This window comes from Thermobia domestica, chromosome 5, assembly GCF_964235325.1.
Source record: "Thermobia domestica chromosome 5, izTheDome1.hap1.1, whole genome shotgun sequence".
Lineage (NCBI taxonomy): Eukaryota > Metazoa > Arthropoda > Insecta > Zygentoma > Lepismatidae > Thermobia > Thermobia domestica.
Window position 1 is genome coordinate 87,584,769 of NC_137458.1, and position 17,346 is coordinate 87,602,114.

Here is a 17,346-nt window from a genome sequence, read left to right on the forward strand (position 1 = left end):
TAGTTAATTATTTAAGTAAACTGCATCGAATGCTTTTTCTTTTTATTATTTGATTTGATTCGATTAGTTTTTAACATAGTGAATTAATGATACTTGCGACGTGTAAATGGAAGATGCTAACAACATATGATACTTAATTTTTAGAAATATGCTTTTAAAGAGTCTACAGCTCAAACAAATATACTTTTTTTTTTTTTTCTCACTAATAGTAATAATCCGACAAATTATTCCAAGCGTGTTATGAAGTGTCTTCTTGTAGCCTACAAGTGTGTGAATTGAAGTAACATTCGGTTAGTTTGTAATGTCGTATCCTATTTTTTATGGTTATTCTGATTCCAAGGCAAAGATTAGGTTGGTACTTTAAGCCAAAATCACTATTTTCCTTTCCTGTTCCATACTATTGATGTACAATTACTAAAAACAAATTAATCTCGAGGTTTCTCCAAATTTTTGTAATAAGTAGGACCCGGAAGTTTAGGAAAAATCCTCTTTTTTACGAGTGTCCGAAGACGAGGCTTAACATAATATGTTCATTTTGGGTAATTGTAAAACAGAAAGTGGGGGATTTTATTTGTCCTTTTTTGCCTTTTTCGGCGTTTTTTTTTATAGGTCCTTTTTTAAACTTTCATAGGTCTAAACTTTTTTTTTTCACTTCATCTTTCGACAATAAATTTACTGGCCTTTAACTCTACTCTCCACTACCTCTTAAACATCTTTTCTTTAGTAAAGAAAATTCCAATGATAAGACATTCTTCAACGACTGGACTGATAAGACCAGATCTGCAACAATCACAAGTCAGATAAGGAGGCGTAACAATGTCCTCCAGCAATGGGTGATTGAGGAAGGGAGGGGAGTTTTCTTATTTTAGTTTGTACTTAATTCTTTAGTTTGTACAGACCGTTAACCTACCAGAAGCTTGTATTTTTTTAGCATTATATTCATTAAATATGTAATTCTAATTAAATTGAGTCTTATTTTTACGTCCTTGTTTCCAGTTTTTAGGTCCGTTTTTAGGTATTTTTAGAGGTCCTTTTTAGGCAATTTTTAGAGCTTCAACTTCCGAACCCTAGTAATAAGTCTTACTAGTTTTGACTCGTTAATCTTTTAGAGGAAGCTGAGGATAAGGATAAGAAGTGATAGGATAAAAAATAATACATTAAACATGTCTGTAACTATACTCATGACAATAGTGGAATATTTCTGGTGCGTGAACACTTAGTAGTGATATTACTAAATACATATATCACCAAAGAAATTTATTCAATACAAACAAATTCGAAGAAATGAACTTCATTACTGCTGTTATATAATTTAACAATCGTATCGCATTATATCCTCTACATGTAGGTGTAATTCCCTCAATATTTCAAGTGGTGCTAATTTCAGAAACAGCACTTATCTGAATTACAATAATTTTTACAGCGTAGTTTTAAAATCTACCTTCGTTATAGAGGTTATGATGATTTTCAGCGTAAATGTTGAAGAAATTGTTTACTCACGTACAGAGTATTGTTGAGGTAAGACTGTCTTGTTTGCTTCCTCAATACGTATAATGAAGACGAAGACAAGATTACTAATGTTATGTGAAAAAGTTAGTTTCTTAAAACTAATAGTGTCGACGTGTAAAAAGCACAGGCGTGTTCTAGAGTTTTTGTGCAATGAAGTACCTTGTCAATGTATTTTTTTTTTTTTTTTTCAGTTGGGAAGTTAGGGTCCACTTTTTCGTTGTCTTACAGAAAGATATTCGGGTCCACTTTTTCGTTGTCTTACAGAAAGATATTCTAACACCACCTCATACTTTCAAAAGCTGAGTTCATTGAGTTGATTTTGAGTTTAACGCCCCGTTCAGCAGCGAGGCTATTTGAGACGTGGACCTACTGATTAACATGGAATCCGAACCACTTTAGCTCCTGCCGGGAATCAAACCAGTCTCTCCCGCTTCAAAGGCGCGTACGTTAACCGCTTAGCCACGAAGGAGCTCCTACTTGCAAAAGTTATTGGAAAATAAATTATCAGAAGCAAAGCCACTTTTGAATGTCATTGTGCTGATAGATTCGTTGATTTTGAAGTATTATAAGTTTTCCAAATTTTCAGTCCAGAGTATTTAGTGCATATGAATGTCAGGTTTAATTGTCTGACCATGCAGCAGTTTGTCAGATAAAAGTGGCAGCGTGCTGTAATGATTCTTTTTTAATGACGTCAGAGAAACCGCTGTGAATTACCTTAATTTTACATGGTACTTATATAGTGTTTGAAGGCTTAAAACCAAGAAAACTGGGCACCTGTAGCATTACGTAATGTATATAATAACTAATTCAATTCTTTGTCAAACGAAATTATATTTTTGTTCTTGTAATGTCAAATTACTTTTAATTTAGTACTATTGTTTTCTCGTGAAAAAACAAATATAATTTTCTTTTATTTTCCTTATTGTAGAATATGGTAGTAATAAGATTAGAACATCATTATAATTAAGAAATACTGTTTTCTTTTGGACCTTGAATATCGCTCTGCAGAGGTTTTACTTACAAATGTCAACAAACTGAAAGTTATTAAAACTACTAGCTTTAAGTCAGGAAATTGCCTGGACAGTTTAACACCCGAATGAAATTAAAAGCATACACTTCATTTAGAAACAAACTCATCTTCTAAAATAGTTATAATTAAAATTTTTACATTCAAAATCCTGAGTATGAAGCAGAATGGCTGAGTAAATAAATTAACACACTGTCGTCGCAGAGACAGGCAAGGAATAGCGCAGGTAGCGACATCTTAGCGTGACACATAATGAATGACTGAGACATTCACTGTTTTTTATTAGTATGGTTCATAAGTCATATCTAGACGGTTTATTCAAAGAGCACATAACACTGAAAAGACATGTTCTGTTATTGCATCCCAGGAATACACAAAACGAATGAACAACTAAATACTTCTAAGAGGCACATATTTTGTTTTTGAGGTTTGAAATATTTTACATTAATGTTCACACTGGGTTAATTTGCTTCCAATCTTTCAAATTTATTATTAATAGGATCTTTGACATCCGAGGTTATCGCATTGTCCACGAAACTAACAATTCTGATTTTATTGTTGTATTTTGATTATTGGAGGCTATTGGGTTGTGTAGTAGTTTTCCAGTGGTGTGATTACAGTTCTAGGGTAACGTTTTCCACACGTTCAACAATGGTCAAAATAGAACACTAAATTCAGAATTGTTAGATTTTACATAGCAACGCTATCGTCCTGAAAGAAAAGAACTTCTAGTTCGTTTTTGAGAAACATTCGTATAGGGATACTGTTATCGAAAGATAATGAACAAGATGTGAACTACTACAATATCTCAAACAAGTAAGATGAGCGAATATTAAGGTTTGATCTTGTATATGACAATTTCGGTACAATATTGTCAGTTATAGCCAAAGCGTACTTTTCTGCAAGAATTGTGATTAACATATGTAAGTATTTTCATTTATCGAAAAATTTTGTTTTTAAATTTAAGTGAATAAGTAGCTGAAAATCATTCTATGTAGTTATGCAGTGTTCGAACATTTACCTTGTTATGAATTGGTATGCTGTAAAGGTTGGGAAGCATAAACTCATACGACCAGCTTGGGAAACTACTTCAATATTGCTTAAGAAACTTAATCTGTACTCAGTACAGGTCCTAACCCGTGACACTCATGCTTACATCAATAAAGTTTGACGACGCAGCGTGGTGGAACGTCAAGATTCTTTTCTGTTTATTATATAATTTTATGTGATGTACTAGTTAACTTTGTATTCGAGTGGCTGACGTGTGTGTCCTCAATGCACGTGGTTCTGTATTCGATTTCTTGTTTGGAATACAAACTCGTATTATTCATTCTAGATAAGCTGATAGGCAATCAAAATACTCTACTTCTCCCCACCTCCTTTGCCATTGGAGGAGGAGGAGGAAAACAAGTGGCTAATCTTGACAGGAAGATTTTTTAAATACAATATAATTTTTTTAAAACCTTGATTCGCTTGCATCTGATATTGAGAAGGCATTTTTTCCTTTTAACCGATATCAAACCCAAACATACATTACTTTTATTTCAAGTTCCGCTGTTATTATGTCAACACTTTGATAAAGTTCCCATACAAATCTATTTGCTCTTGGATTGTATATTAATGTGAATTGATGAATGAATACAATAAGTACCCCAACCCTGGCATCCCTTTCAATTCCATCATTTTATAACCCCGACTAATAGGAAAACAATTTTTGATTTGAAGTCATTATTATATTAGAAGAGTCGCTTATCTCACTTTTTGTAAAATATGGTGAGCTATCATGAAAGTTATATAATATAGACATTCATTCTATATCTCTGCGTGGGGAAGGGGGAAGATAGTGGAAAAAGAAACACCAAAGTTTTCGTTTATCAGACCATGTACGTAAGCGTGGTGGGAAGAAAATTTTTGATCTATCAGTTTATTTGCAGTGAACCATAGTAATAGTACGGATTTCTCTTTAAACAGTAAGTCCTATTCATATAAGGCAATTTAATTGTAATATAATAACAATGTAAGTTATTAATATCTTAACAACCCTTCTATTGTTACTATTTTGAATTTGCTTAGTAATAATATTATATCTAGTAATAATTGTTTTTGATTAGTTAGTTTATGGATTCTGTTATGACCTTTTACTAAGAGATGGCGTCATAAAATTACTTTAGAAGAATCTCACCGTTCCTGTTCTCATAAGTCATTATATTAGAATTCTAATGCATCTTCTATTGTTTTTGGTCGTATGTGATCTGCTAATTTATTTCTTCTTTTTCTAGTATTTTATTCATATCATGCTCTCTTCCCACGCATTTAGAATTTTGCCATTACATATTCTGATGTTTTCTTGTTGATATTTTTATTTTTCCTTCTTTTTCTTCTATTGTTAATTTTTAGATATAATATTAATTTTGTAAGCCTGTTGTAACTGGAATAAGCTCCTGTAATAGGTAGCAATAAATAAATAAATAAATAAATAAATAAATAAATAAATAAATAAATAAATAAATAAATAAATAAATATGGTCTCGATGCAGAAAAATATGTATTGGTTTGATTCTTCACAATAAGTATTTTCATTCAATTTCCTTTTTTATTGGACATAATTATTGGGATGTTGTTAAGGTACTTGAGTTTTGAGTTGCTTTGGAAGTATTTATGATGAGTTTCTTTTTAAGTTAATAGTAATTATAAAGCAACAAAATTCTTAAATTACGAGCGTAAAATTTCATAGCAAGGAAAGTTTTCTATAAGTATTCAATTTTGTTTGTTCTTTTTCTGGAGCTTTTAGCAAATTTTTCTATAAGCATTGAGTTTCTTTGCTCTTTTTTCCTGAAGCTTTTATTTATTAATATTTATTTCAGCTTAATGGTGCTTTGACTATCGGCACTCTTGATGGCGCCAACATTGAAATGGCTGAAGAAATGGGCCGTGAAAATATTTTCATTTTTGGAATGACTGTTGAGGAAGTGGAGGCCCTCAAGAAAAAAGGTTACAATGCCTTCGATTATTACAACAGGAACCCTGAGCTGAAGCAGTGTGTCGATCAAATACAAAATGGATTTTTCAGTCCTGGAAATCCTGATGAATTTAAAGACGTTTCGAATGTTCTCCTTTACCACGACAGGTATGCCATTGTCTTATCACTAAGTTCCCTTAAAAACTTCAAATTGGTGTAGAAGAAACAAATAGTTTTAACATGCTTTGCGTTGATTTATTTGATATGTGACCCTTAACGAAAAGTATGTTAAAACTTCTATTTTCTATACTATATACGGTTGCGAAACAAAACAAAAAATAACACGTTAAGCTTCAAAATGCTAGGAATTTTTTTGGTTTTTAGAATTTTAACCCCATTGTCCGTATATATATATATATATATATATATATATATATATATATTTTTTACCAGAGGGACATTCCATGTGAAATCAACCAATAAAATGACAAAATCTGACCTGACGATCTCAGATTTTTGTAAAAATTGGTGCACAGCTTTATTACAGTGGGAGATGAAAAAATTCCAAATATTACCCCTGAAAGTGTCCCTATACAGGATTTTCAAAAATTTCAAAAAAGGCCATTTTTTAGTTAGTGATTATTAAAAATTGTCATAAAATGGTTATTATGTACACTAGAGACATGGAACAAACAGCATTGGAAAGCTTAATGATTGCTCTACAAGTTGTATCATATTGAAAACACCTGTGCAATAAAAATAACATTTAAAAAATTCAAATTAATATTTGAATTTTGAATTTCGTACAGAAATGTCCCTCTGAATTTGTTCAAAATTGGCCAGATTGTAGTCTCATATGTGTACTAAAACACCACAAACTTGCATTTTGGGCACTCAATGGGATCCGATTCTAAATTCAACATAAACAAAACATTGCAAGATATTGACCATGTGAATATATGGGTTCAGATCGATAACCATTTGCCTGTAGCTATTTATCTGCATCAAAAAAATTTATATTCAACTTTATTTGTTTCTTGATGTATTCATTTGAATTTACACAATTATCCATCTTTCGATTATTTAGAGAGGTATTACGTTTCCGAACATTACTCAGTAGAGGTCATTATTCTTGTTGTTCAGTATGGATGTTTCTAAATTTCTATTGGGTACATTGATATGTTATTTTCTTTCCTTTCTTTCAGGATTGCTGTTACAAAACTTTATGAAAGGGAGGGATATATTTCCTTCCCTTTGACAATATTTGTATCAAATTTGTTATGAAACACAGGGGCACTGTTCACAATCACTTCATACACTTTCAGCACAAACAATTAGTCAATAAATTATTTTTCCTATTTCAATGATGCACTTCCAAATGTCTGTAACAGCAATCCTGAAACAATGGAATGAAAATAACATGTATCAATGTAGCCAATAGAAATTTAGAAACATCCATACTGACCAACAAGAACAATGACCTCTATTGAGTAATGTTCGGAAACGTAATACCTCTCTAAATAATCGAAAGATGGATAATTGTGTAAATTCAAATGAATACATCAAGAAACAAATAAAGTTGAATATAAATTTTTTTGATGCAGATAAATAGCTACAGGCAAATGGTTATCGATCTGAACCCATATATTCACATGGTCAATATCTTGCAATGTTTTGTTTATGTTGAATTTAGAATCGGATCCCATTGAGTGCCCAAAATGCAAGTTTGTGGTGTTTTAGTACACATATGAGACTACAATCTGGCCAATTTTGAACAAATTCAGAGGGACATTTCTGTACGAAATTCGAAATTCAAATTTTAATTTGAATTTTTGAAATGTTATTTTTTATTGTACAGGTTTTTTCAACATAATACAACTTGTAGAGCAATTTTTAAGCTTTCCAATGGTGTTTGTTCCATGTTTCAAGTGCACATATTAACCATTTTATGACAATTTTTAATAATCACTGTAACTGAAAAAATGACCTTTTTTGAAATTTTTGAACATCCTGTACGGGGACACTTTCAGGAGGAGAGGGTAATATTTGGGACTTTTTCATCTCATTGTACTAAAGCTGTGCACAAATGTTTACAAAAATCTGAGATGGTCAAGTCTGATGACTTGTTGATTTGACATGGAATGTCCCTAGAGCAATTCACTCCCAGCAAACAAACCTGTGATTGGTTACCTTCTTCGTACATATTTGCGTAAAACAGTTTTCAAAAGATAAAATCTGCTTTATAATTATCAGTAGTTCTTTCTAATTATAGAACAAGAGTAATTCTAAATTCTGTTAAGATGCATGTTCAGCTCATATTCCAGGATCATTGAGTGTTTCTTTTTATTTTATGAAGTTTGTTTCGGAAAGATATTCGTGCATATAGATCTGACGTTTTCTTCTTGTAACCTTCTATTGAATTTGGATGCTTCTTGAAAGACTGTGTAAATTATGGGTCAATGGTAGAGGGCTCACCTCTGGTGCAAGAGGTTCTGGTTCGATTTCAGGTTATGTAAGTGTGTAATGGATAAACCGGTGTCCGTCGGTTTTCTCATGATTCTCTAGTTTCCTCCCTCATTCTCATTCAGCCAATTCTTACATTAATGTTAGTCGTCTTTAGCCTAAAGGGCATAATCGTGGGTTGCTAAAGTTGACTTAATTTCCATTTTTCTTTGTTCGAAAAGCCGTAGTATGAGTGAAAACTCAGAATACTTACTAATAGTCACTATAATAATGCTGAATAGAAGTCTGAGTCTATATTGAGAGAAATATTTAAATATATTTAGTAGAAGCCATTAATACATAATCACTAAGGGAAAGAAAGAATCACTACTAACACTTTCGCAACTAGATTGAAAGATTGAAGTAGCGCGTTAAATAAATGACTCACTAGGTTAATAATCCCAATATACAGTTTTAAATGCATCAGAGTTTCGTAGCCTTTTCTTAAAATCTTTCTTTAAAATCTAATATTAAATGTGACATTTTCGTTTCTTTGAAACCATAGGTTCCTATTACTGGCAGATTACGATGCCTACATCAAGTGCCAAGAAAAAGTGAGCGAAACATACTTGGTAAGTACACACTTTTAATTTATTCTCAGAAGGTGTTTAAGATTTATTAACTTTTCCCCTTTCAAACCTTCTTGTTGAAAATTTCCGAACTCCTTCCGTAGTAATAGCAAATGCGAACGGATCTGTAGCGAGCAGCAAACTGCAGCAGCAGGAAGAGGAACATTATAAAATTGGATGGGAAACTATATTTTTAGTTCAGAAATTAAGGTAACTGTCTTCAATTTATTACTTTCCCCTCTGGCTCATCTGACTTACATGTACTTAAGTACGCATCGAGGGTCGAACTCGCGCAGTTGCCAGGCAATCGTTAAGTTTTGTCAAATGAAACTTGTCAGTTGCTAATTTATCGGTAAATGAAAAAAATACAAGAAGACACAGTCTGTTACAAATACTATGGTACTTATGGTACTTATTTACTCAGATAATATTCTTTAGGATATCCATTCTCTGCAAGTAGTTGAAGTGAAGGATTGAGATGATACGAGGAATGTTTTGAGTAAATCGTTTATTGTGGCAATTCATACAGATTACAACTCTTCCAAAACAAATTCATAGAATATAACGCATTCAAGATAGTGTTTAAAGTAGACAGCCCAAGTCTGCTGCATAATTTCGATTTTAACACCATTCACTGAACTGAATACACATTCGGCCTCTGCGTTGAGTTCGATAAAACTATAAATGATGATAAAAAGTTTAAGTATGGCAGTATTAGCTGACTTATGTGAAGAAAAAAAAAAAGTATCTTCCCCATTCTCCAATGTACACATTTTTCCACGTCGCTTCACTGCTTTGGTTAGCGTATTCTTGAGAAGGTCATCAAGTAAGGATTTTTTAACATTTATTGTTGAATGGTGTATTATTGAACTGCTGAAAATAATTTTTAAGAATTTTGTAAACAGAAAATCCCTATAATTGTCGCCAAAATTACATTTTAAAAAGTTGACAATAAATTAATTTATCCTTCAAGGTCTTTATAAATGTTAATGTACCGACAAATGCCTTAATTTTGAATGTAACAAATGAACTTCAAAGCAGAGATGGAATATTGGACGTGTACAATATAACAGGTCAAAAAACTAGACAAATTTTTCATGAACTGTATGACCCTGGAGATTTAATAGTCCCAAGTCAGTCTGTATTGTACTAGTATCTGGGATAATTAGCAAGGATAGGGGAAAACTTGAAAGAGAGCCGTTATTCTGAGGCTGTGGCCCTGTGGGCTTAATTTGAATATATACAATATAAAAATTCTGGCACCGAAAAGAAAAGTCAATTAATAATAATAATAAAATAAAAAACTGGTGAGGTTGTTTTTACAAGATATTAATCCTGTAGTGGGCAAATATTTAGAAATTTCCGTTAAAATCTTTTGGTTAGTTTCTGTGGTTGAAACACGTCTTCCTGAGCATGATTTAGTACTTTTTGTAAAATGCCGGATATTTATTTCCAATCAATGTTATCCCAAAATATTTAATTATCTGTTGCTAGTGAGAAATATTGTCTGTGTAATATGATCAATTGTAATTAAGACTATTTCTCATGACTAATAATTAGCAGCAGTTTCGGTGAAATATCTTCCTTCGGACTAAAAAAAAACCACAAAAATGAATCAAACTTTCGTTGAACTTGAGAAATAAAGCTTTTACAGTATTAAATTTGACTATCTCCTGTTGAAGATTACAATTATCTAAACAAAATATCAGCAAATGACGAATACGAATATTGTATGAAAGCAATAGTGCCAATTAAACGATTCTTAACGCTATCAGTTGTGTGTATAGCGGAATAGAAAGCGATATTACTAAATAAAATGTTAATTGCTTTCTGTATTTCAAAACCTGAAATTCGAGATTCTTCATAGTCGCATTTTATGTTCTTTACTTTCATTTTTTAAATATAGATATGATACGGCATAGCAATCAGTGAATATAGAATAAATGAGTTAACCTACAATTATTCATAACGCAAAATTTTACGTACCTACTTTACAAAAAGATTATTATTATTATTATTATTATTATTATTATTATTATTATTATTATTATTATTATTATTTAGAATATGTCGTTATTGATTTTATTTCTTTAAGTAAATTGTGTTTTAAATGCTTGAAAATTATAATTTTATTTTCAACTTTATATGTTTTAAAATAAACTGTCCTTTCACAATTCATTATTATTGCGACATTATATGCTAGTCATCTTCAGGAGGTAGTTTTCTCTTGGATGTGGATAATTTTTTTTTTTTAATTTCTAGATTCTAGTTTATTATAAAACTTTTTAAAAATAAATTTTCTATTTAATTAGGACCAGAAGAAATGGACGCAAATGGCTATTTACAACATTGCGTCCTCTGGTAAATTTTCAAGTGATAGAACAATTTGTGAGTATGCCCGAGAGATCTGGGGGGTGGAGCCTTCATGGGAAAAGCTACCTGCGCCGCACGAGCCACGGGAAGAGGAACCAGCCAGTAAAGATACCAAGGAATAGATGAGATGTGGAGATGTAAATATAGAAAAACAATGGGTCATCATGTCTAGTGATAATAGCATAGTTTTATTTTGACACTCTTTGCAATGCTGGTGTCGTCCGTAAGTAAACATTAAGTAAGGACTTAACAGCACTGCCATTTGGATCTGCAATACAGCAGTTGAAAACAATTTAATTATACTAAGCAATAATTTAGATATTCATCCACAAGTATTTACCAGCATTGCGCAAAATGTGTAACTTATTTATTACAAATAAAGGGGTGCGTAGTTTGCAATGTTTCTTTAAATACTTTTGTATGTTTGGATAATTTCAATAGTTGACACAAAATTTAAGATCAATGAATTTTGAAAATACTCAGATATGTCATTTTCTGAATAAGCGTTAAATTTCTTTTGTACATAGTATTCAGTAATGGTGCCAAAAAGAAACATTCTCGAACATAAATCTGTTAGAATTGTTTAGAACAGAGTATTTTGTATGTCGTTGTTGATGTTAAAAGATTTATTGCAAAATTAATAAAACTGTGAATAGTTTAATACTAGAATTTGAAAAAAAGAAATCTATCCAGCAACTCTTGCCATGAAATGTTAAAATAAGTTACTCTAAGAAATGTACTGAAACGTTAATGTATGCTAGTATGCATAAGCATTTGTAATATTTTTGTTGAGTGCAAATAAACATATTTTTATGTGAATTGTTTACTAGTTCTAATGATTACTTAATTAATAAACAATTAATATAATTTTGTTTCTGATCGTATCACAACCTAACAGTTGACATGAATTTAAACATAGTAGCGACCTCAAATTGGATTTTTATCATGTCACTTTCATTAAAATGCGTATAGTAAGAGAGATAGTAGGATTTTAATATTTATGCAAAAGCAATATTTCACGCCGCAGGAAAGAGCCATTAATTATTTCGTTGACATATCCGTTTTTCAATGTTATATTATTTTTTTTTTTTTCATTGTTTCTAACGTAGACTATCACCGTAAATCATACAATACTTGTGAGGAACAAACTTAGGAGCGAAAAGCAGGCATGTTATGTCCAATAATAGAGGTAGAACAGCAGAGGAAGAGAAAATCAGGCGGAAGCGGTTAAATAACTAGGGAAGCTAGTTAACGTATTCAGCACTTGAGTCAGGCTGAGTTCTCACTAATCCATTTTGATTCCCTAACAAAGAGGGGCGCAAGGGGGCACACTTAGTATTCGGAGATTCACTGCTAGTACTATTATATTTATTTTTATACAGTATTATAGATTTATTATTTTGGTCTTCTCCGGAGGGCACTCAGTTCGGGGGGAAGGGACAGTCCCCCCCCCCAAAAAATGTCTGAAAAAAACACTAGATAAACCTACTTACCACTGTGCGAAGAACAGAAGTTAAGTAAGAATGCATATAATCGTTATAATAATGAATATAAAATTAAATTTGTTTACTCCGATTAGTTGTAAGAATTTGGCAAATAAATAAGTTTCAGGCTGTAAATTATAAATCAGATACAAAAAGGGATTGTTTTTATTTTTTTTATTTTTTCGAATGGATGGTTCATGTTAATCTTTTGACTATAAAATTAAAGAAAATACGGCAAAACTGATATACAGGATGTCGCAAAAGTCCTCTGACATAGGGTAACTGTTACAACAAAATGTAAGAGGGAAACCAGTCCTCAAATAAGTTTTCAACCTAAAGTGAGGGAAGTTTTTAAATCGGACGAGCCGTTTGGACTGTACATTCTTTCTGCGCCCAATGTCAAATGAAAATGCAATGTTGCCATTTACCTGGACCCTCAACAAGTGAATGAAGTTACTGTCTTTTACGTTAACGCGTCGATGGCCAGCTCCCATTTCAAGCAGTAACTTCATTTACTTATGTTGTAAGCAGGGACGTAGCTAAGGAGGGGCCCGGGGGCACCGCCCCCCCAAATCTTGGCTTGGCCCCCCCAATTATGTATTTAAAATAATGTGTTACAAATTGTTTTTATCCGACAATAAATGAAAAATTATCCATAGTAAACCGAAATTATTCATACTTCTAAGAAAAGATTTTTTTTTTTTTTAAATCCATTTATAGATATTTCTTAAACGTTAAAAGTGAACGGAATGACGTCTACACCGTCATTTCGTTAACATTGCGAGGTTCTTCCAGCCCTTAGAGTGATTACAGCCTTATAGTCGCCTTGAAGTACTAAGGCTAAAAAGCTATACGAATGCACTTTCTATAACCGACTAAGAAAAAAAAAATGAAAAGTCGATTCGACTCAAAGGCTAGGAGAATACCTCTCTCATATTGCTGGGTTTTCAACATAGTATCTTATATTTTAATTGTTTTACGAGAAGCGTACGTGCCTTTGGCGTTCGATTCCCGGCGGGAGCTCATGTGGTTCGGATTCCACGTTAATCAGTATTTCCACATCTCATATAGCCTCGCTGCTGAAAGGGACGCTAAACTAAAATCAACTCAACTCAACTGTTTTACGAGAAGATATTGAGTAGATTTACTTCCTTATTTTTATTATATTTAACAGCGATTCTGGCAAAACAGAGGAGGATAGAATATGTAAACTATTTATACCCTACCTATTCTGGCGCTGGCAACTGTGGCTGAGCGGGAGAGAATCTATTTTCTTATTGAACGTGGAATGCGCAGTGTTAAGTTTGCTATAGGGCTACATTTATTCTTGAAATTAAGTTAAATATAGAGAGATTTATAAAATCTGGATATTTTATTTCACACGTAAAAAGTGATAAGCAATTGGTGAATACCTGCAGCGAAACTGATAAGGTGCGTGTTGTTGCTTAGGATAATATTAATTCGAACAGTATTGATAAGGAAGTTGCTAGCATCTCACAGCAAAACATTCATGTGAATGACTGCTTTCAGAGATCCAAAGAAACTGGAGATGTCCTGAATCTGCAAAACCACGCATCTAGAGAAGAAAAACTACCAATCGAGAGTGCTTAAAGCGTATAGTGGTGATTGTGATCCATTTGGGTCGATAGGGATTGGCTTTCCGAGGCAACGATGAATATGACAGCAGTTTAAATAAAGGGAATTTCTTACAAACATTCGAGTTGTTACGACGTTTTGACTCTTTTTTAAAGAATTATACAGCACCAGGGAATATCACTTATTTATTCCCAGAAATTCAAAATGAAGTTATCTTGTGCTGCGGTGAGGAAATCATCAATGTCATTGTAAGTGCCGCTGGAAAATTCAGTGTTATGACTGTGAAATACGAGATGTTAATGTTTCTGAACAACTAAGTGTTTGTGTGAGATATGTGAAAAATCCTAAACCGATAGAGCACTTTTTGAAATTTGTTAAACTTCGTGAGGTAAATGCTGAATACATATCGGGAACAATTATCGAAACTTTGACTCAAAATGCATTGAGCAAGCTTACGATGGGCGGAGCGTTATGAGAGGCCACATAGGTGGTGTGCAAAAGTAATTTCGGAAGTCTCATCCAATCGCACTGTATAACCATTGCAATGCACATCACTTAAATTTATTGTAGAAATGTGTTCGTTCGAAAAAGCAAATACCTTTTTTGATTTATTGCAGACTTAACATAATTATTTCTCTGTCGTAAAGCCTCATAGACGAATACAGCAGGCTCAGACAGCGTTAGGTTTGGAGCAGTCCAGTATACCTGGTCTTTCAGGCATTCGTTGCGTTTCACATGTTCATTCATTGAATGCTATGAAAAAGAATGATAGAGCTATAATCTTTGCATTAGAGGGAAAGGAAAGGATGCTAAGAAGACTACTGAAGCTGAGGGTATTGCGAACAAACTGAAATCATTTGCAACTGTTTCATGCTTGATTGTTTTTAGTAAGATTTTGGGAATTACTAGTGGCCTGAATAATTTTCTACAAGATGATAATATTACCCTAGCAAACGCCCAGCTACTTATTTGTTCGGTTGTTGAAGCCATAAAAGAACTTAGAGCAGAGGAACATTCATTGCGTCTCTACACTGAAGCATAGGAGTTTGTCAAACAAAATTGTGTAGAATGATTTAATCAACCAAAGAGCAGAGAAAAGCGAGATAATAGTAGTATAAAAGATTTTCTGGTTTCGGGTAGTATTCTGAAGAAAAGAAAGAACACAGGGTTATACTGAAGAGAATTTTCGTACAGAACTCCTATATCCAGTGGTTGACGACATTGCGAACAAGTTTAACAAACGATTCTGTAAGGAAAATATATATGTAATTCGTGGCATTCAAGCGTGTCATCCTAAATCAGAACTGTTCTTGATGAAGGAGGCAACGGAAGAGTCTGCTACGCAATTCGAAATAGATTTTCCTGAACATGAATTCATTGTAATAAAAAAAATATGTAGAATCTCTTATGAAGGAGAAAGAAATTACAAAAATCTCGGACCTGCATGCTGCTCTGCCCTAGCCAATTTTCCTCCAACTACGAATTTGGTGGAAACAGCCTTGACGCTACTTGTGTCATCAGCTTCTTGTGAGTGTTCTTTGAGCGTGCATAAAAGGTTCAAATCATATATTAGTTGTAAGTCTGGTTAGGATAGAACATCAGCGTTAGCCGCACTTGAAATAGAACAAGAGATAGCCTCTAAGCATGAAGAAGATAAAATTATTGATATATTCGCAAAGTCGTTGCATAGGCGTCACAGTTTGTGTTCAGCAAGTAATTTGTAAATACAGTGTGGCAAAACGTTGTCAGATGATGCAAGAACAACATAAAAAATAGTGTTGTAATATTAGGCCAATATTTTATCAATTATTATTTTATTATAGGACTTCGTTGATTAGATTTTTTTATGTTCATGGAAGTTCAAGTAATTGTAGGCCTCTTGGATATTGATTTATGTTTGAGACGCACGGAACACGTTAACGATTTTGTGAACAATAAAATGGACTACACTATAATAATTACGGTCACATTTATTGACCGATTACCATCAATTCTGGCTGCCAAACGAGTACCCTAAAATTTACGGTATTAGTATTAAAGTTATGGTAATAGCACATACATATGGCCTTTTCGTGGTCTATAACCATAAATTTTACAGTAATACTATAAATTTTAGGGTAATAAATTGACGGTAATTGGTCAGTAAATGTGACCGTAATTGTTTACCGTATAATATATAAAGGAAGACAGGATCTTTGAAAAACATGCTAAAGCTTGTGAATGCTTATTAAATGTACACGATGGCTAGTTGAAATTATATTGAAGTTTATTAGTCTAGTATATAATGTTTCTTCAACTATGTAGAATATTACATTTTAACACTAAAATATACGTATTGATAGCCTGTGTGTTCAGTTCAGGTAGCCTCATGGAACTCATAGCATTTTTTCGGTAGTGAACGTCTGTTACTATATTATTTGTAACTATTTTCTCAAGCTACATATTATATAAAGGTACAAGGCAAAAAGATATGTATAAATGTATCAAAAAATATTTGGATGAAGTTTTGCGTTTTATAATGTCCTTGCATAAGTAAACATTATTAATACATATTTTTTAAATTATTGTTTCATTATTGCATTTCGCAGGAGAGGTTCACACTTCTAACCCCCGAAAGAGTAGTTAAAGTTTCATTTAGGACAATCTATTGGTGAGTTTTCCAAACGATATTTTCCGCGAATTATCCTGAATACTCTCTCTCTTTCTCTTTCTCTCTCTCTCTCTCTCTCTCTCTCTCTCTCTCTCTATATATATATATATATATATATATATATATATATATATATATAATATAATACGGGTTATTCCTTTTGCAAATATGGCCCCCCCCAAACTCAGAACTCTGGCTACGTCCCTGGTTGTAAGTTCAGGTAAATAGCAACGTTGCATTTTCATTTAACATTGGGCGCATAAAGAGAGTTTAGCCTAAAGTGCTCCTTCGAGTTCCTTTACTTTAGATTGAAAACATCTTATTTGGAGACTGTTTTCCCCTCTTACGTTTTGTTGTAACTCTGATAACAACAGTTGCCCTGTGTCAAGGGACTTTTGAGACACCCTGCATATACATTCAGGAACTATTGAAAAGTCTATTTTTTTGATCGCGATTGTACGAATCAACTTGAATGTCAGTCCTACACTCAGTGTTTCTTCCAGACATGTTTTTGGGGCCCCCTGGAGAAGACCAAGAATAGTACCGTGTGAAAATATGTGCCCCCCGGAACATTTTTTTTTTTCTGAAAGAAACATTACCTACACTGTTTTGTTGTTAGGAAGTCACTACGTGCTACAAGGAAATTAAGAATATGATTACTGTAAGAATACAAAATG

At 32.8% G+C, this 17,346-nt stretch overlaps 2 protein-coding genes across 2 annotated transcripts in view; one reads left to right on the forward strand and one right to left on the reverse strand.

Annotated features, from left to right (window-relative positions):
- The window catches only part of Glyp (glycogen phosphorylase), a 79,097-nt gene extending 67,339 nt beyond the window's left edge, over window positions 1–11,758 (forward strand). Inside the window, exons 14-16 of the mRNA XM_081758788.1 lie at window positions 5,401–5,663; window positions 8,503–8,569; window positions 10,879–11,758. Of these exons, the coding sequence (XP_081614914.1) occupies window positions 5,401–5,663; window positions 8,503–8,569; window positions 10,879–11,061 (513 nt within the window). The 3' untranslated portion in view covers window positions 11,062–11,758. The remainder of the gene's footprint in view (window positions 1–5,400; window positions 5,664–8,502; window positions 8,570–10,878) is intronic.
- LOC145685984 (32 kDa beta-galactoside-binding lectin-like) overlaps window positions 9,096–17,346 on the reverse strand; it is a 200,589-nt gene continuing 192,338 nt past the window's right edge. Inside the window, exon 7 of the mRNA XM_081758791.1 lies at window positions 9,096–9,436. Within this exon, the coding sequence (XP_081614917.1) occupies window positions 9,429–9,436 (8 nt within the window). The 3' untranslated portion in view covers window positions 9,096–9,428. The remainder of the gene's footprint in view (window positions 9,437–17,346) is intronic.